This window comes from Rattus norvegicus, chromosome 18 (assembly GCF_021556685.1).
Source record: "Rattus norvegicus strain SHRSP/BbbUtx chromosome 18, alternate assembly SHRSP_T2T, whole genome shotgun sequence".
NCBI classification, from domain to species: domain Eukaryota; kingdom Metazoa; phylum Chordata; class Mammalia; order Rodentia; family Muridae; genus Rattus; species Rattus norvegicus.
This window is the reverse complement of record NC_141551.1, coordinates 78,361,558-78,383,060: the sequence shown is the minus strand read 5'-3', so window position 1 is coordinate 78,383,060 and position 21,503 is coordinate 78,361,558. Positions and strand designations below refer to the sequence as shown.

Sequence of the window (21,503 nt, the reverse complement as noted above, 5' to 3'; positions counted from 1 at the left end):
CCCGGGGACGGCTCAGGAGAGGCAAAAGACATAACGCAACCATCAACCATCAACAGACACACTTTGCTTCTCTCTTACTGTCTTCTTCTTGCTGGACTCCTGATAAGGTGCAGCCACTGATAAGGTGCAGTGTTTTAATCTCAATTATAATCATGGCTGTTCTTGATAACCAGACCAAAGAGGGAAAACGCATGTACAGTACTTAGCCCTTCTCAGGATGGCAGGCACAGCCTGCAGGCCTTTCATACACAGGAGAACACGAGGCCAGGACAACGGGAGCACTGAGAGTCCCACTGGGCCGCTTGCGGCCACTGAGGCGCTGGAAAACAGGGAAATGGCAGCTGGGGGCAAGGCGCTGCTTTGAACTGGGACGGCCTGGCTGCAGTAGCCACCACAGGTTCCAGCTCCTGGCTCCACTTCAAAGAACAGGCTCTCCCTGGCCTGGAGAGGGAGGGGCAGGGACACGGTGGTGGCCTGAAATGGCAGGCTCCGTGCTCCACCCAAGGCTTTCCACGTTTTATGGCCCAGGAATACAACCCGGGAGCCAGGCCCTCAGAGTTGCACCACAAGGTCGGCAGTCTTCGGATGTGGAAGGCCATCCACCTGCCTCACCCCGTCTAAGAGCCTAGCCCGACTGTACCAAGGAAGTCTGCAGACACAGTCCAGTTTCCTCAAGTGCCTTGTGACACAGGTAAGTGGGACAAGCCAAGATTACTTTCTTTTGCTTTAATACGAAGAACTCCTCCACAAAGACACCCACACTCACAGCTGACAAGTCTTGCTGGCTCAAAGCTGAGAGAAATAAAGCTGAGAAGGACTTTCTCCTTCCCGCTGTGATCCCAAGCTTTAGATTACAGAAAAGTGTGCTGGAGTTCTGCTGTCCAGGACCCCTGCGACACACCCAGGTCACTCCCTTCAGAGACCCACTGCCCTCCTCCCCTTACGCCTGTGCGTCACCTCACAGCCCCATAGGAGACAATCTGTAAATAGTCAAACGGCAAGCCCACCCGCCTATGAAACATAAAAACTCACAGCCATCTGGCAGACTCTCAGTCCACGACTCAGGACCACAGGAAAGTTGTGCAGCTTTGGAATTAAAGCTGTCAATCAACAGTGCTTTCAGTTTTCCCTTCTTGACCCCAGCCCCACCCCCTTCACTGGCTTTCTCACCAGGCACATAGCGTAACACTGAGTTCCCGTGTACCCTGACGACACACAGAAACAGGCTGGCCGAGGCTTGAAGTAGGAGGAGAAAGTGTAGTGCTAGACCGGCCCCAGACTCACGACATAAGTAGAGTAGGAACAAAGACCCCTTAGCAGTAGCTTCAAATGTAGCTATGACCTTTGTATTCCCTTTAACATATGTAACCCAAGAGACCAAGAAACAACTTCAAATACAAATGATGCTGGTCCTCCCAATACGGCTAACAGACGATGCCACAGCCAGCCTGCTGGAGCTGAAAACAAGACAGCTTCCTACCCACGGGAGAGGGCAAGAAGGGCCTGCATCATGGGCATCAGGACTCCGCCCCTCCAGCCCCACCACCTCATCCACAGACAAGCAATCGCTTCCATGTCACGTCTCTCTGTGAGTCACAGCCAGTGTCATCCTGAAAATGTACATTTCCAACCGCCTAAAACGAGCTATAGCCGCCTTCCTGTGCCCAGATTCTGTCAGTAAATATGAACCTGTGTACCCGTGACACACAGAGGTGAGGGACACTGTGTGACCTGTGTACCCGTGACACACAGAGGTGAGGGACGCTGTGTGACCTGTGTACCCGTGACACACAGAGGTGAGGGACGCTATGTGACCTGTGTACCCGTGACACACAGAGGTGAGGGACGCTATGTGACCTGTGTACCCGTGACACACAGAGGTGAGGGACGCTATGTGACCTGTGTACCCGTGACACAGAGGTGAGGGACGCTATTTGCTTGTTCTTCATTGCTTGCTCAACCTTTCTTTCGTTTTAATTTTCACAATTTTTTCCTTTTTTTTCTTTTAATTTGGTATTTTTTATTTACATTTCAAATGTTATCCACCTTCCCGGTTTCCCCTCGAGAAACCCACTATCTCCCCCTGCTTCTATGAGGGTGCTCCTCCTATTGCACTCCCCTACATTGGGAGACAGGACCAAGGGCCTCCCCTCCCACTGACGCCTGACAAGGCCCATCCTCTGCTCCATATGCGTCCGGAGCCATGGGTCAGCCCATGTGTACTCTCTCAATGGTGGTTTCTTCCCTGGGAGCTCTGGGGTGGGGGGTTGATATTGTGTTCCTCTTATGGGGTTGCAAACCCCTTCAGCTCCTTCAGTCCTTTCTCTGACTCCTCTAATGGGGACTACGTTTTCAGTTCAATGGTTGGCTGTGAGTGTCCACCTCTGTATTTGTCAGACTCTGGCAAAGCCTCTCAGGAGACAGCTATACCAGGCCCTGTCAGCATGTACTTCTTGGCATTCTTATGTCATCAAAACCACTGACTCAGGAATGGCACCGCCCCGAATGGGCTGGGCCACCCCACATCAATCATTAATCAAGAAAATGCCCCACAGACTTCCCGGTCAGGCCAATAATCTTATTGAGCCATTTTCTCAGCTGAGAACCCTTCCCAAGTGACTCTGGCTTGTGTCAAGTTGATATAAAACTCACCAACATAATTGTCCTTTTGTCAACTCAGCACCCAAACACATCACTATTAAACCATAAACTTTCCTTTCTTGTTTGCCCCCAAGATCTCATATTAATAACATTATCACAGTATAGAACATAAATAACTTTAAAAGTCTCCGTTTTTAAAAATTCAAATGCTTAGAAAGTTCAGATTTGGGGTTGAGGATTTAGCTCAGCGGTAGAGCGCTTGCCTAGCAAGCACAAGGCCCTGGGTTCGGTCCTCAACTCTGAAAAGAAGGAAGGGAGGGAGGGAGGGAGGGAGGGAGGGAGGGAGGGAGGGAGGCAGGCAGGCAGGCAGGCAGGCAGGCAGGCAGGCAGGCAGGCAGGCAGGCAGGCAGGCAAAATAAAAGCTCAGATTCTTTAACATACACCCAAAGTTGAAAGTTCAAAACCTCTCTAAATTATCCAAAGTCTCTCAACTATATGTTCCTGTAAAATTAGTTAAAGGGGGCATGAATTAGAGAAAGAATTAGAGGACTACAGGAGGAGTTAAAGGAGAAAGGAAGGGGAAAAGGGTATAAAAGTACTCATAAAATTCTCAAAAGAAAGTAGGGAAACAAACATGGAGAGTAATTGAGGAGTCTACCAAGCACTGAACTAAGAGTGCACACACACGTACACCACCACACTCGGGCACAAGCATGCGTGTGCGCACACACACACACACACACACAATACACATACACACACATACACCATACACGTACACCACCACATACACAGGCACAAGCATGCACACATACACACACACAACCACCACGCACACACAAGCACACCCACGCACATGCACATAGTACCAGACATATACACAACACTGTAAGACATGCAAATATATAACAGGCCTAGACCAGTACAGCTAGAGGAAAATATCAGCAATCATTTTCTACAAACGTTAATGGATATGGCTTAACAATAGGAGAATAAAATGCAGACTTCTAAAATGCCCACCAGCAAAAACACCGTGGCATGTCATTAGGCCTGCCTTGTCTCTGGTACATCATAGCCTTCTCCACTGCCTCTCATGGCTTTCTTGCCATTCACCTAAGTTCCAGAAGTCAGTAAAACTCCAGACAGGCAGGCTGGCAGGCAGGCAGGCAGACTGGCCAGCAGGCAGGCAGGCAGGCAGGCAGATAGGCAGACAGGCAGGCGGAAAGGTGGACAGACGGGGGCAGACGGGCAGACGAGCAGAGGGCAGGCGGGCAGGCGGGCAGGCAGACAGGCAGACAGGCAGGGGGAACTCAGAGTGGACAAATCGCCCACTTACACTGCATGAGCACACACTGCTGTGAGAGTTCTTTCGACAAGGAAAGTGGGCGCTGGTTTATCAAGCAAATGGGAGATATTCCATGAAAACCCTAAGTGCACAAGATGATTCTGATCAGAGAATTATGGACAGAGGGAGCAATGCTTGCTCAGGAAGGCTGGCTGGCTTCCACAGCACCAGACAGGGCAGAACACACCCCTCAGGCCTTCCTGGGCAGAAGGCCTTACACTGTTCAAAACCTTACTGAGCCGGTGTTACCCACACTGGCCTAAATGGAGACCTGACTCAGGTGACCAGTGCGTGTTTGAGGATGCCACAGAGGGACAGCAGCTGAGATCAGTGTCATCACCAATACCTCGACACAAAGGCCTCGGATAAACGAACCACAAGCTGCAGGCGTCCCAAGAGAAGACAAATGGAGGACATACTTCTGGGATGATGTGACACTTGTGGACTCATGAAGAAGGGGCCACTGTGCTCACTGCCTGAAGACCACAACCCACTTCCTTCTGGGACAAAGGCCCCTCAGGAACCTTGCTCTTGCACCTAAATGCCACACGGGCAGGTACACGTATACTTTATCAAAGTAGTTACGCTCGTCTAAACTCCAAATTCAATTTCACATGCTCTACTTTTATTTACCAAATCTGGCAAACCTCAACTTTCAAAGACAAACTCGCTCTCTGGATAAATGAGTTTTAGCAAGATACTGCATGTATTCAACGCCCAGGCTGGACGCCTGCAGACACTGGGGTGAGCGCACTAACACTGTATGTCAGTGCAGCGAAGGGAAAGAGAAGTGCGCTCCAGGCTCCCGAGAGGACATTTCTAGGCTGGCTGCACAAGGCAATCAGCCTTCGGGCGGGAGCAGGGAAGAGACTGAGATAGGCACAACTTTAGGGGCCCAGATGCCTACCTTAGCTGCCCCCTTTTCGTCCCTCCCCCGATCTCCAGCATAGAGAGACTGCAGTAAGCACTGAGCACTGCCACCGTTATGTCTCGGTTCCCACACTCAGGACTGGTAAAACCTTGAGAAAATCTGTCTAACCCTCTCAGTCTCAGACATGCTCATGGTTGGTAAGAAACACATAAAAAGCTATGGGTGTGGCTGACAGTTCGGGTGACTAAAGGGCCAGCAACAGCAAGAACGAGCGGCCACAACCAGCAGTGGCGCACGCCTTCAATCCCAGCACTTAGGAGGCAAAGGCATGCAGATCTTTGAGTCTGAGGCCAGCCTTGGCTACAATGCAAGTTCGAGGACACCCTGGGCTACAGAGAAACACTGCCTCTCTGTGAAACAAAGCAAAACAAAGTTCAGTATACTAGATATCAATATGGCAAAACTTAAGAAAGCAGACAAGGTTCCATGTGGGTTAGCACTATGCAAAATGGAGAAAATGTAGTAACAGTTGGAGTTACTCGGTGAAAATATTTTCACAGCTGGACAAAGATGACTTTCTAAGTCATATGCAAAAATTCAGAGATGATAAAAGGAAATTGGTAACTCTGACTATAGAACTCACATAAAAGACTTCATAGATGACATTTTAAACAAAGAGAAACTGGAGGTATCTTAAACACACAAAACAATATATTCAAACTCCAAAACTGTAAGTTAAAGAGCGAAGACCAGGGTGAGGACGGAGCTCACTGGGTGAGGACACAGCTTGCTTTCCCTGTGCTCCGAGACACCCTAAGTTCAATGTCTAGGAGAATGCACACACTAGGAAAGTAACAACACCCACAAAACTCAGAGAAATGAAAATTAAAGACAGCACAAGATTCCACTTCTCTCTTTCTAGAGAAGTGAAATTTCAACAAATTCCGGTTCCTAGAAGGAGGAGAAAGCATACACGTCCATGAGGGTATATGGTAGGTAGTGCAGTGGATAGTGTCGGCTGTCACCGTGGGAGTCTCCCATCACCTCACAAGCCTCCATGTACAGGTGGGAGGGGTCACAGACCATAAACTCTGGCCATGCCTAGCCATGGGGAATTATCTTACTTAAGTTAACTGAGATGGAAAGGACCTACCCAGAAGGTGGGCAGGGACATTCCCTGGGCTGGACACAGTGAGAAAGGACGGGCATGGGCCGCGGACTGCTGGCAGCCGGCTGGCACCAGCCCTCACTGCCCTCTTCTCCCCAGCTGTGGACATAATATGAATGACCTGCTGCTTCAAGCTCCTCTTGCCTGGACTAACCAGGCGTAACGGGCGGGACCTAGACTGAACCAAATAAACTTCCTTCCTCAGACTGCTTCTGTCAGGGTGTCACGAACATGGTGCCAGAAGCTAGGATGGGTCTATGAGAATTATTAAGTTCAAGGGGCAGTGTCTGCCCCAACACCAGCGTGCACACACGAGGAAGCAGCAGCTTCACTACCAGGCATCGACCAGAGAAGACTCCTACATGTGCCCGTGGGCTACACTTGAGCATGCCCACCGCCCGCAGCGCTGACCCCATGGAAAGGTGAGGAACCTGAACACCAGCTAGCAAGGGAAGGAACCAGTGCCATGTAATAGTGTGCATGGGTGTGTGTGTGCGTGCGTGTGTGTGTGTGTGTGTGTGCAATATGTGTGTGTATGTGAGATGTGTGTGTGCACGCACAATGTGTGTGCGTGCTATGTGTGTGTGAGATATTGTGTGTGTGTGCGTGTGTGATATGTGTGTGTGCGACATATATGTGTGTGGTGTGTGTGTGAGATTGTGTGTGTGTGCGTGTGTGATATGTGTGTGCGAGATATATGTGTGTGGTGTGTGTGTGAGATTGTGTGTGTGTGCGTGTGTGATATGTGTGTGCGAGATATATGTGTGTGGTGTGTATGTGTGTGTGTGTGTGTGTGCGCTGCACGTGCACACGCACGTTACGGTAGTAGGTATGTGCATCCGCATGTGTGCATGGTGTAGAAGTCCTAAGCTGATGTCTGGTGTCCTCTGTCATCTCTCTCCACCTTATTTTCTGAGGCAGTCTCTCCTGTTGAGCCCCGAGCTCAGTGATCTGGCCACTCTAGCTAGCCACTTGGCCCCAGGGCAAGCTCTGCTTCCTTCTTTATTGTTGTTTACTTCAGACAGATTCACTCACATGGTCCTGTCTCAAACTCAACAAGATCTGCCAGCCTCTGCATCCCCAGTGCTGGGATAGAGTATCACAAAGACGCTGCCAAGCTCAGTGTCCCTTTGCCTCTTGAATGCTGGCCGACAGGAGGTCACGAAGCCCACCAGCCTTCCTGGAACTCTCAGCCCTGTGCCAGCACAGTCAGCTCTGCCTCACTGAGGTGCCTTCTCCAGCCTTTAGGCTGTTCAGAAGTGAGGCAGCAGTCGTCCTACCCACACGAGGATTCTTAAAACACACCGAGAGACTGACAACGACAGACTGGTCTCTGAGAACATCAACCTACACAGAATCCACATGAACACACCCTACACATATGCATCTTAAAGACCTGAGGAGGCTCAAGACAAAAGCCTCTCAGTGAAGCAGGTGACAAAAGTCGACAGAGGACAGTCTCCCATCTGACTGCCCGAGTGTAACCTGGACTGCTAGTTTTACAAGTCGTCCATGAGTGTGCAGTTTCTAAGTAAGTAATGACTGGACAGAATCCTAAAATCAGCTATAGGACCAAAAGTGCATCCAGCCTTGAGTGCATCCCATCGTTCCCAACACACACAAAGCCACCTGGGCAAAGAGGTGACCTCAGCAGGTAAGCAAGAACTAGCCTCTTCCTTGTCCTTTCTGGGATCATCAGAGACAGCTATGCCTGGTGAGGGACACAGAGCCCTCAGGAAGATGCACTTGAAGACCCTAATCTTGTCAGAAGACCTTCCCCCACTACAGAGCATCAAAATATAAAGCTGAGAAGAAGCCAATTAGGACAGAACCCAGGTAGAAGGCCTCACAGAAGGGAGCAGGCACGGACAAGCACAGAGTGAGTGCCAGCAGATGCAGGCACAGGGAAAGCAGAAACTGACACTGGATGAAGATACTGCTTCTGGACCATGACTACAGCACTGTGCAGGTGAAGGCCGTGGGCAGCAGGAAGGACCAGCCTCTGAATTCTCTAGAGGCATCGCTGAGCTCCTGGCTCAAACCTTCCCAAACACCAGCAGCATCCAACATCATTTGGCCTTCACATTCAAATGAAACAATTTCCACCAACCAGAGCCTCCCACAGGACAGCAGGGTACCAGAGGGTCTGGGGGCCTGAGGTCAGCCAGAGCTGCTCAGACTGAGGCACTGTCCTATCTACCCCTGTAGCACAGAACTTCACACCAGCAGAGAGAGACTGTCACGGTGACTGTTGCCACAGAAACCACTGGTGCTTGGCCTGTACCTCTAGAATACTTCACTCATGCCTGGAATGTCAAACATCCTACCCTGTTCATTGGTCAACTTTGATTCTTCCCAGCGGTACAGGCCCATGACACTAGTGTTCAATTTGACCTGGGAGCCTCTCCTGAGAGTCTATACCATTTTGGAGACGGTAATGCCCACTGGCATTTCTTAAAATGAAAATGAAACTCCCACCATGCTCCGATCATTTCCCAGTTCAGTGTCATGATGATCTGACATCATATTCTCTGGTTGGAGAGATGGCTCAGTGGTTAAGAGCACTGTCTGCTCTTTTAGAGGACCTGTTTTCAATTCCCAGCAACCACATGGTGGCTCACAACCATCTATACTGGGCTCCCTCTTAGTACTCATATTCATAAAATAAGTAAACATATCAAAAACTAAAATGTACACTAAAACCCTATCCTCGTAAACTCTGTAGTTGTCAGTTCTCAGAAGCTAGCAGGCTCTAGATCCCACTCATTTAAGCCTTATAGATTCAGTATTTGTGCACATATATGTGCACATACATGATGCCACAGCACATGTGAAAGTCAGAGGACAGCTCACAGGACTCACTTATTGCTTTCCACCATGAGGGTTAAAGGGACCCAACTCAGGTTGTTAGGCTCAGTAGCAAGGGCCTTTACCCATGGAACCGTCTCACTGTCCCTAAATTAGTTGGTATGCTGGGGAAATACTGGGGAAGTAGGAATGAAAACAAGGCCGTTGCTTCAATATCCAAGATACTCTCCAACTTTCCAGTCCTTTCATAAACTGTTCCTGTGGCATTTACACTGGACTCTGCCACTGGGCAGTCAGTCCTGTGTACAGAAAACTAGATTTTATTATGACGGAAGGTGCCTGCCCTTCTCATCGGGGGGCTGGTGTCAGATTTCTGCATACAGTTTCCTATAGGAGGCAAGCTCACAGACGGCAGCCCCAAGTTACCATTCATGCACTCCATTTCAATAATCAACTAGGTTATTAAGTGAAACCAGTAATCACATTAAATTTGGAATACAGCACATTCATAACTGCGGAAAGTGATTACTGCAGAGTTAAAGCAAGCACACGAGTGACACCCAGACTTGGCACGTCTTTATATGAACATGTTTGGCAGCTAACAGCCAGCCCAAATGTCTTACTAATCTGTGAAAATACTTCTTTCAAATCAATGGCTTCCCTCTGTAAATAACGCAGGATACTGGGCCTCCTCTCCCATTAATGTATTAATGTATTAATACATTAAGCACACACACAGAATTGAGTAGAGTCCAGGAAAGAGAGCACTGCTTTCTAGTCTAGAACTCAGTCCTAGTGCACAGACTCTGAACACTCTTTTGTAAGCTGGGTCTTACTGTGCAGCTTTGCTTAGCCTGGAGCTCACCTTGTAAACCAGGCCAGCCTCAAACACACAGAGATCCACCCATGTCTGCCTCCCCAATGCTAGGTCTAAAGTCTAGGTCTAAAGTGCCCCACTAGCCTGTCAGTATTTTTAATATGCGGAAACATATGCAAATGTATAAGCAAAGAATGCATCTACAAACTCTCATGGAAAACCAGCCTCAAACTAGATCCAGCACATAAGAAATTATTTTAGAAAGGCTCAAGCCCCAAAACTAAGCCTAAAAATAAAAGGTTAAGAACATGGATCAGAGATGAACACATAGGGAAACGCTCACCAAGTAAGACTTAATGTTCCAACAATGCAAGTGCAAATCTAACATACAATTCAGAACTCCAACGTGAGCGCTCATGACCAATCCCCGTAAACTCTGAGGAGTGTGGGCGAGGCCTTGCCCATGAGGGTAGAGGCTCTGTGGGATGGGGGGGGAGCAGAAAGCCAGGGACAGCTTTGTCCTGTGCCCCACACTCTACTGGGGTCAGGAAGGCTCACCCAGGGTTCTGATGGAGATAAAAGGACTTCTCTAAACACATGACACCAAGGGACAAAGTGAACACTCAGGCTCTACAGATGTTCCTAGAGCATGGGGCCTCATCTGAACCAGACACTGAGTTCAACCATTAGGCATTCTCGGGAACTCCCACAACAGCACCAGGTTTTCTTTAAAGAACAGGGTTGCAGAATGGGAGGTAGTTCAGTGGCTGACAGTCATAGTCTGGCAGCCTGAGTTCAGGTCTTCAGATCCCTCAAAAAGAGCCAGATGTGGTGGTTTAAGCATCTATAATCTGAATTCATGCCTGAACTGGCAGGAGACAGTACATAGGAGTCAGGAAGAACATGGCTGCATTTTAATTTCGAGTAAGAATAGGCGAGTTCCCCTGTTTACCCTTACCTAAGCTCCTCCACGCTCAGCACACATCCAGCCCTGTGACAATGCAGATAGACAGAGACGGGTGCTGCAGGCAGTGCCACGAAGAGCAGGGCCACTGTGGCGGGGCAGTCACATTGGCTCTTTAACAGCAGAGCAGGCTCCCAGTGCCTCACAGGACAAGCATGTTGAACACCTGTAAGACCTGCCCTGATCCACCCGGGCTCAGCTTCTCAGCTCAGGACCGCAGGTCAGGATGGTCAAACTCAAAATGGACCCAAGGAGATGACCCTGGAACTCTCTTGCCACTCCCTCAAATTCTGCTAGTCAGTCACTATTAAAATGCGGTCTGCATAGTGTCCATCTAACCCACCAACTTGGGGGTCTATACATCCAAAGTGATGGTTTTCTAAGCTCCCAACTGGGCTCGTGTGCATAAATGTTGGAGTTTTATACACGTATATATACCCTATACCTCTCTTAATTAAAAATGTAAAACTCTGCAACCTTCAAACGTATAGTCTCTACTTTGCCAAGTCACTTTGACCAAGCACAACTCAGGAGCTGTCTGCCACCTTTGTCACAACGTCATGCTGATACATGTGTCACTGGCTTCCTGGTCCAGCTCAGTGTCAGAAGAAACCACTAAGACCAAGACAGCCCCCTACAGGCAGATCCAGAAAATAGCATCCACATCAACTCATGGGTGTCCAAACTGCTGTTCAGGGAAGATTACAGTGAAATGGTATTTACTGGAATTAACAGACATCTGAATGTCGGTTTCAACTGCAGCTATGTCAGGCTGACTCTCCTCTAAGTTCCATTCTCTGAATCATTGATCCCTGCAAACTTGCTCCAACAGTTGTACCCAGGCGCCCATCAATGTCTTATGGGTGTATAAAATGCCTTGTTTAAAAACTTGGAATCTTACTAGCAAGAGAGGTGGGCCTTTTCCAAATCTCTGTGTATATTTTAAGGAATGAGCAGATCCTAGCATGCTAAGATTTTTTCTCTTCAAAAACAGCTGGTCCAAAAGCTGCAGCAGACCCTTCCAAACAGAGAAAGAGAGGTCATATGATACAGCCATGTAACATGCCTGTCTCCTTCAGGGACGGCTAAGGCCTCATAACATTGCTAATATTCCACTGACTCTGCCTCTTCATCAGAAAGCCTGAGCATCTGTGTGGAAGACACCGAACTCGGGACCACAGAACATGACTTCAGCAGATCTACAAGGCTCCTCGTCACATGTCCCCACAGTGACGTCACTCTCTTCTAAGTTGCAACTTCCTCTCTTTTTTCCCATAGTTAAATACAAATATGACACAGTATTCTTATAGGACAATGGAGACTGTGTGTGCATGCGTGCAAGAAATCTGGATCAGTGGTCCTGTGTTTGTCTGACTGCACAGACCCTCAGGCTTCGACACCCAGCAATACACAAAGCTGCTGTGCTGCAGCACGAGCCGTGACCCCAGCACAGAGGAGGTGAAGGCAGGAGGGCCAGGAGCCCCCGCACATCCTCACTACACGGCAGGTTCAGGGCTAGCACGAGACGCTGTCTCAGGAAAGGGAGAAAGGGGATGCTTTTACAGAGAAAATTCTCACACATTAAAGGAAACGATGGTCTCTGGCCCTTAAGAGACGCAAATCAACTCAAGGGAAATGTTCTTATGTGAAGCTGCAGAGATGGATCAGCACTAAGAATGCACGCTGTTGTCACGAAGGACCGGAGCGTGGTCCCCACCTCCTAAGAGCTCACAGACACTCAACTGCAGTGTCAGTGTCCTGACAGCTTCTGGACCCCATGGGCATGGTGACCAAGCCGCCAAGCAGGAACACAGACACAATCCTTTTACAGTATTTCTTAAAAACTTTTGAAAGCAAAACTCACGTTGGCTCAGTAGCTGCCTGGCTCTGAAGGGTCATGGGATTAGCTCACTAGCAGTCACCTGACTTTCCCACAGTGGACGTGGGCAGCACTCAGAAGCTTTCCCTCCCCTGCTGGACTTGGTGATGAAGGCCTGTAATCTCAGCTACTTGAGGCAGGAGGATTCAAGCTGTAAGGCCAGCTTGTCCTCCTGAGTGAGCCCACCACACCGCAGTGCTGCTCATTAGAAGACCACTTGCCTCGAACCTTTAACACTACCAAAAGAAGGAAATCCTCAGGGTGGAAAAGGCACAGTGCTTCCCTAACTTTACAGACAGGCACGTAACAAGGAACGGGTGTCAGAACGCTGTCGGTAAACACTAAGTGTACAAGCGGGGAGGGGTGTAAGGTTCAGCAAGGTCAACATTCGGGGACGGGGGGCGGGGTTTGCCAGGCTTGGCACCTTAAGCTGCTGAAAGAATGCAGAAGGGCTTCAGCAAAGAACCACCCACCTCAGATGAGTGACAGGAGAGGTAAGACTGACAGGCAGCACGTGGCTCTGGTTCGCTAGTCCCTGCGGGTGCTAAGACTCCATTCGGAATTCCCAAGGCAGCACAGACCAGGGAGCACACCATGTACCTCTAATGTCAGACTCACTTGGAGCCCTAGGAAGGGAGAGCAGCATCCGGCTCTGCTCGTCCTCTTCCTCACGGCAGACACAGCAGCTCTGCAATGAGCACCACTGCAGGTAAAAGCCACTGTCCCCAGCGCTGCAGACAAGAAAGCAGGCGGCTGTGTGTGCAGCCACCATTTCCCGCCCCAAGCACTGCCTTTTCCTCACAGCGACTGCTGTGGCAAAATACCAAAGGCACTAGCAAATGCTTAAAGTTTATTTTAAAAATGGGGAAATCATGAAACATCCAGCCAGGGGTCTGGATACATGTTCATGGCTGCTGTTTGAAAAGAAATCTGTTCCAATTAACAGACTCTCAGCCCAAAGGGTTATCTGAATCCAAAGAGACTAATTATAACTAACAGAGATTGTAAGTTAGCCTTCTACCCAGATGTCTGGTGGTTAGAGTGGAGGAGGAAAACGTGTGTACATGACTATGTATAGTGTATGTGTGTGCACACACGTGCGTGCGCTTGCAAGAACAAAAACATGACAAGTATTTGGTACGTGCTGAACATGTGGGTATGTATGATTGATTATATATCAGTAAGTGTTATGTGTTTATAATCTTTACATGTGTGTATTTATGCATATGTTGCAATATGTGCATGTTTATATGTTCATATGCATGTGTGCTTATCTGTGCGTAAGCAAGTATACATGTGTATTTTTGGTGTTCATTTGGGTTTCCGTGCATGTTTGAGCACATGTTTTTTTTTTTAATACATGCATGTGTCTGGGGTGTCTATGTGTAGTATTCGTATGACTGTGTGATGTATGCATGTTTGTGTTTGTGTGTACACATATATGATTGTGCAGAATAAGTGTGTATTTTGGGGTGTATGGTCTGTCTGAATATGTGATGTGTTCATATGTGCCATGTATCCATTGCACATTTTTGTATATGCATGTGTTTGTGTATATGTGTTTGCAGTTATCTGTCTTAGTCACTGTTCTGTTGCTGTGACAAGACCCCATGACCACAGTGACTCTTACAAAAGAAAGCATTAACTGGAGCTCACTACAGTTTCAGAGGGTAAATCCATTATCATCATAGTAGGGAGCACGGTGATGTGTAGGCAGGCTCTGGAGCTGAGGGCTCTACATCCCGACCCATAGGCAGGAGGGAGGGAGGGAGAGAGGGAAGGAGGGAGGGAGGGAGGGAGGGAGGGAGGGAGAGTGTGGGAGTCAGCCAGGGACCCCAATGACACACTTCCTCCCCAAGGCCACACCTTTTAATCCTTCTAATGCTTTCAAATACTGACACTGCCGATGACTAAGCTTTCAAACACATGAGCCTATGGAAGCCATTCTGTCAAACCACATACATCTATGCCCCGTTTCCATGAATGTGTGTGTCATATACGTATGTGTATATGCGTGTCGTGTATCTGAATGCGTGCTTGTTTGTACATGCACAGCTGTGAGTGGTTTTGGTGGTTTGGGTGTTTATATGTGGGATTGTTTGTGTGTATTCTAAGCATGCACTAGTGTGTGTGTGTTTGTGTCATACATGGGGAACAAAAGGACATTTCAGAGGACTTACTCCCGACAGATTACAGATCTCTAGATGAGACCATAGACTTAAACCAAAAGTATTCATTAATTCAGCATTTATAGCTGAGTAGCAAAAAGGAGAGGCAAGAGGAACTGACAGCCTCAGTTAGACCAGTACAGCCCCCAAGACCCAGTAGGTGCAGGATTGAAGCACAGTTCTGAGCCAGAACCAGAAACAGGGCACAAGGTCCTCAAAACATAGGAGCCTGAGGACACAGTCCCTCCACCAAGACTGCGTGCATGCAGGGACAGCTGGGCAAAGGGTTACATGGGCAACTTGAACCTCACCCACCCAGGTAGGCTGCTCACCTGATGCGGGTTCAGACACCGCCTCTTCACCACTATCGTCCACCACTTCTTCCGCCAGGCCAGGGGAGTCAGCAGTGGCACAGGCTGAGCCAGGGCTGCTTGGCTGGGACGCCGAATCACCCTCGCTGAGTGAACCGCAGCGGGCACGTACTGCCCGGTCCCCTTCAGGATCCCTGTCACGGCGTGCGCGGCGGTGCACACGGGAGTGGAGCACCATCTGGTGGTAGGTGCGGAAGATCTTGCCGCACTCGAAGCACTCAGAGGACTTCCCCTGGCCAGTGGTGGCCGCAGCCCTGCGGTTGGGGCGTGAGGCTGGCCGGGGGTCAAGGTGTCCAGAAAGCATGGGGTCCCCAGGTACACTGGCCCTCTTCCTTGGGGGAGCCTGGGTAGAAGGAGCATCCGATTCACGCTTGCGTTTCTCCTGACTCACCAGTATATACTCACGCTTGTCTTTGTCAAAGGCGACATCCCCGGCCAGCGCCTCGTCCCAAGTCCCGTACTTGAGGTACTCAGCCGGCTCGGCCACCTTCCCCCTGGTGGCCAGCTGCCAGGCCTGATAGCTGTTGACAGGGTCCAACTCTGCCACTCGCCGTCCAGCCTGCCCACTGGGGGACACGTCGCCAGCCACACATGGTGTCAGGTTCAGGCACTGTAAGAAGAACTGCTTGGTGTCTGGGGGGTCTTCTGTATCCCCTTCCTCGGCCGGGGCTGGGTTCCGGCTGGCTTCAACTTTACGGTGCACGGTGTTGTGGGCGTTCAAGCTGTCCAGGTCTGTAAACAGGTTCCCGCACTTCGTGCAGATCTCATAGAGGGACAGGCCGGTGACAATGACCTCCTCCTGTACCACGTTGTTGATGGTAGCAATGGGGTCCAGGTCACTCTTGGGCCTGTTCTTGCTTCCTGCCTTGGGTCCATGCGCCTTCATGTGGTTCTTGAGGAACCAGGGCTCTTTGAATCTCCGGCCACAGATGTGGCAGCCATGGTCAAAGGAGCCGCGGTGTTTCTTCATGTGTGCCTTCAGGAACCAGGTCTGGCTGAAGGCCTGGCCACACACCTCGCAGGGAAATTCCCCAGGGCTCAGCTCAGGCTTGCCGTTCTCCACACAGGCCTCGCTGCCATTGGGCACCTGTGCAGTGATGTGGTCCCTCTCGATGTGGCTGAGCAGAGACTCCTCCCGCAGGGTGACATAGCTGCACAGCCTGCACTTGAATGGCTTGTGGGCTTGGTGCACGTGCAGCTCCAGGTCCTTCTTACGCTCAAACCGGCTCTTACAGAAGGAGCACTGCACCATAGCCTCGGCGTCTTCCTGGGCGCTGGCTGCGCCCTCTGCTTCCTTGCGGCTGCTCCTGAGCAGAATCTTGCTGCCATCCGTTGGCACGGCCCCATTCAGCACGCGGTTGCAGGCAGAGGTGCTCTTGGTGGGGCTGGCACACCCATCCAGGCCCTCGGAGACACGCAGCTCTCCCAGCTGAGCCTCTCCCACCTCTGGCTCGTGCCCCTGGATCAGAGTCCCCGTCCGGTGGCTGCGGATGTGAATCTTGAGGTTGCCCTTCTGGGAAGCCCTGTGGTCACAGTAGGGACACTTGTAGGGCTTCTCTCCTGTGTGCTTGCGCATATGCTGGGACAGGGAGCTCTGGAAAGGAAAGCTCTTGCCGCAGATGCAACAGCTGTGGCAGGCGGCCTTGTCCCCGTCCACTTCGTGGCTCCTGCCAGCCCTGGGTGGGCTGGGTCCTCTCCTCAGCTCCATCTCAGCCTCTCTGCTGCGATCCATTAGGGCGGTGTGGGTGTCACAGCACAGCCTTGGGTCGTAGGGGCCGGAAGAGTCTTATCTCTTCATTTTGAGAGGGGTTCCTGCTGCCCAGAGGGGAGAGAGGTGCTTCTGAGGAGAAGGTGCATTCTGTGGTGTGGCAGATGCAGCAAGCACCTGTAAGAGAGACAGAAACCCTGTGAGCACAGCATGGGAGGGCACGGCACTGTCTGCATACTGCATACTCCATCATGAAACTCAGTCATCGGAACTGACGGAAACACAAACAGAGTCATCTGCCCCTTTAAAGGTCAGTAATTAAAGTTAATAGTTCATGTTAGAATAAGTAACTTCTACTTCACCTCCACCAAAGTGTAAATCTTTAAGAAACCTTCAGAAACGCGTTCACCGACAGAAGCATGGAGAAAAGGAGGCTTCCACACAGGAGGACATAAGGCAACACACAGCAGAGAGACCGACGACGGGAGGCGAGTCTGGCTGAACCCGGAGCCCACCATCCCTGAGTTTCAGAAGGTCACAGCTGACAGTAGCTAAGAAGTTTCTGGCTGGTCTCAGCACTGGGGAGGCAAGCCTCTCAGGAATGTACAGGGACACAGTGCGGAAGTTACCCAAGTGGCTGAGGCCAGGGAACTCGAGCCTTTGTGGCAGCCACCCTGTCCAGGTTACGTGCACACGTGCTGGCAGCAGGGAAGCCACAAAGCCACACTCACCTGGCCAGGCCTACACTGTCCCCCGTGGACGCCTAGCTCATGAAATCAAAGGGACCCCAAACTCCAGTCACAGGACTGAGTCCTGACACCAGGATGCCTTTGACCACAGGGTCCTTCAGGCTCCCTTTCTGTTTCACTGTACCCTCAGGGGTCAGAGTCAAACCTACCCTAACAATGCCCAAAAGATAGTGCCCAGGTCTTGTTGAGTCCACACACCGTCGCATAGTATGACCAGTCCACCCCACACCTATCCACCCACCAGAGAGTAACAGGCAGGGTCTCCCTGGGTTCTACCCACTACACGACAGCTGCCCAACCCTGACAGCCTAAGCGCTTATGTCCAGTGCAAAGCAGAATATGGTGCTTAAACAGACAGACAGACAGGCAGGCAGGCAGGCAGGCAGGCAGGCAGGCAAGCAAACAGACAGGCACACGAGTACACACACACACACACACACACACACACAGAGAGACAGAGACAGAGACAGAGACAGAGACAGAGAGAGACAGAGAGAAGATTGAGACTATGAATGAATTCACATGTGCAGGATTTTACAAAACACAAAGAAGCTACATGCCTAGCAGTAACAGTGTGCTCACTCCTGTTGTAACCAAACACATAAAGGTCTCTTCCTAAAGAGCCTTAGGCACCAGCTCCTTGAGTGCTCTGGGTGTCTCCTGAACCTATTCACTGCAATGAATGTGAAAGAAACAATCAGCCAACAGGGGGAGCACTGCTGAGAACCACAGGGTATGGCCACCTCCTTCCAGCATCCTTCAGGAACTGTGTACTCTGAGTGCTGCATGACCACAAGCACTCCACAAGGTAGAAATCTGAAAGTGACCTTGAAACACACGTGGAGCTGAGGAGAGAACCCAGACCACACAGGGCTGGCAAGAACCATGAGATGGACTGGGACAAGGCTGCCTGCCACAGAACAGCTGTTGCATCTGTTGGAAAGGCTTTCCCCTCCAGAGCCTGCTGTCATGGCACATGCTTAAGCATGCAGGGGAGAAGCTGCCTACAGGTCTCTAAATTAACCTAAATAGACACAGGCAGGACAGGCTGAACAGCGCCCCCTGCAGGTCTCTAGGAACCTAAATGAACACATGCAGGCCAGGCGGGACAGTGCCCCCTACAGGTCTCTGAGAACCTAAATGGGAACAGGCAGGACAGGTTGACCAGCGCCCCCTATTGGTCTCTAGGACAACTAAGCAAGCATGTGGAGGTCAAGCTAGGCAGCCTCCGCAAGGCAGACCGTCCTGGCTCCTCCACAGACCGCCCAGCAGAGCCAAACAGCAGATACAGAGTCCAAAGCTCACCAGCCCCAAAAGTAAAGCAAATTATAAGCTTCTTGACCTTGTCTCAAGGACAAGTCAATTTAAATAATTGTATCAAGACATGTCCTGTGGCTGTATAGCTACTTACAATGATGTAATATAAAAGGCAAATGATTCCCAGTCATTAATCCAGTATACCTGAAAATGCTAAATGTGAAACATAAAAATAAGAATAAAAATTATGTACAGATAACTTAAAGACAAAACATCCTATACATTTAAAGAATCACATAGCAATGGTTTAGTGATAAACTATGGAAAAGAAAAACACAATCTTGGATGCAAATAGACCTGAAGTAACTTCAGACTCCAGCCTAGTAATATATGTCTGTCAATGGTGTCTAATTCCACCCAGGTACCTGAGAGAATTAAAAGTCACACACCAGGGCTGGAGAGATGGCTCAGCGGTTAAGAGCACCCGACTGCTCTTCCAGAGGTCATGAGTTCAATTCCCAGCAACCACATGGTGGCTCACAACCATCTGTAAAGAGATCCGATGCCCTCTTCTGGTGTATCTGAAGACAGCTACAGTGTACTTATATATAATAAATAAATAAATCTTTAAAAAAAAAAGTCACACACCAAAGCCTTTGCCTTTGACAAGACTTGGGAAAATAGCCAAGCAAGCAGGGGCCACAGAGGCAACCATGGGGCACGTGGCATAAAAGGGACCACTTGCAGCATGAGGGCCTGCAGCTGCAGGGGCAGGTGTAGGGGCTGTCACCAACATGTGCTCCACAGACGCCTGCTTAGCCTCAGCTGAGGTGCAGTGTGCATCCCACCTGTGACTACGCTACACACTAGCTTCGTCCTCTGCCCCTCCCTTATTCCATACCTCACACCCTTGTTACATCTCCTACCTGTTGGGATCTAAGGAAAAAACAAACAGAGCCATGTGTACCCAGAGGACCTATAAAAGGGGCTGTGTGTGGCTCTGCTCACCCACTGACACATGGCCACCCTCTCCTCCCTACCGCCTCAATGCTCAGTCTGACTCCAACCATCCCAACAACACAGTTGGACACTTGCCTTCAGCAGCCCAGAGACAGGGGTGGGGAGGGGAAGCTTCCATTTTCTACCTAGCCATCCCCAAACTACAGCTCTACCCAGGACTATCAGGTCCATAAGGAAGGGAAGGCACTCACTCACGGTAGGGCTTCAGTGCCACAGGTAAATGACAGCCATGCAGAAGTGAAGAGGGCCACAGGCAGGCCCAGTCACTACTGGCTAAGGAACGCTGCATGAGGACCTAGCCACTCTGACCAGAGGCTAGCAATGCTCCTTCTGAGGCAGGCTGGAGATTAAGGTTTGTGGCACCACAGATCCTCATGAGGTCATAAGGGGTCAAACCAATGTCTCTATCCTCGTCTCTGTCTACAGGACAAACTGCTCTTAATCAGAGGTGGTGACTGTAAAGCTGACCATGGATACTGACTGCAGATACTGATGGCTGGCTGAAGCAATCACAGTGGTGTCCCACCAGCCATACAAACCTAATGTCCTGACAGCTCAAGGCCACAGTGGCTAGGACAGTCTCCTACGATTTACCCATCACATCCTTACCTCATGAGCAATGGTTCACATACATGTGGCACTCTGTGACTAAGTAGGGTCTAACTAAGCAGTCAAGACCATCTGGCTAGCCACAGATTCCATAAAGCACCTCAACCTGAAAGTAACCAGACTTGTAAAACCAACAGATGCTAGCTTGCTACCTAAGCCAGGGCAACTTAGCAGTCCAGAGCTGCACAAGCATGAAGGGGCCCAAAGCAGTGCACCCTGCTGGTGTGCAGACAGCAGGCTCATGTGACACACTTTGTGAGTTTTATATAATATATATCATTTTTTCCAAGGCTGAAACTCAGAATTAGACAAGCAAGGCTCTGATGCTTTGTTTTAGCTGTTTGGAATTTTAAAACAGATTTCCAATAGGGCCTCTGCTCTGTGCTCAAGTTCTCTGGAGGTGCAGAGAATACATTTTAGGAAGTGCTATGTATAATTTCTAAATGATATATTTCATTTTATAAAAGCTGGATAATCAGCCTTAAAAACAAGGAAAAGTAAACTTTTAATGCATCTTAGGTACAGGCATATGACAGGGATGAAGAGAACACGCAGAAAGAGAACACACAGGAAAATACACAGGGAAAGAACACACAGAAGGAGAACACACAGGGAGAGAACACACAGAGAGAGAACACACAGGGAGAGAACACACAGAAGGAGAACACACAGGGAGAGAACACACAGGGAGAGAACACACAGAAGGAGAACACACAGAGAGAGAACACACAGAAGGAGAACACACAGGGAGAGAACACACAGGGAGAGAACACACAGAAGGAGAACACACAGGGAGAGAACACACAGAGAGTGAACACACAGAAGGAGAACACACAGGGAGAGAACACACAGGGAGAGAACACAGGGAGAGAACACACAGGGAGAGACCACACAGGGAGAGAACACACAGAAGGAGAACACACAGGGAGAGAACACACAGAGAGTGAACACACAGAAGGAGAACACACAGGGAGAGAACACACAGGGAGAGAACACACAGAAGGAGAACACACAGGGAGAGAACACACAGAGAGAGAACACACAGGGAGAGAACACACAGGGAGAGAACACACAGAGAGTGAACACACAGAAGGAGAACACACAGGGAGAGAACACACAGGGAGAGAACACACAGAAGGAGAACACACAGGGAGAGAACACACAGGGA

General features: G+C 49.9%; 1 protein-coding gene across 6 annotated transcripts in view; it reads right to left on the bottom strand.

Annotated features, from left to right (window-relative positions):
* Zfp516 (zinc finger protein 516) overlaps window positions 1-21,503 on the bottom strand; it is an 88,213-nt gene that overhangs the window by 27,388 nt on the left and 39,322 nt on the right. For all 6 annotated transcript variants that reach the window (XM_087592267.1, XM_087592266.1, XM_087592269.1 and 3 more), the window contains 1 exon segment: window positions 14,954-16,877. In XM_087592267.1, coding sequence (XP_087448393.1) covers window positions 14,954-16,724 — 1,771 coding nt within the window. In that variant the 5' untranslated portion in view covers window positions 16,725-16,877.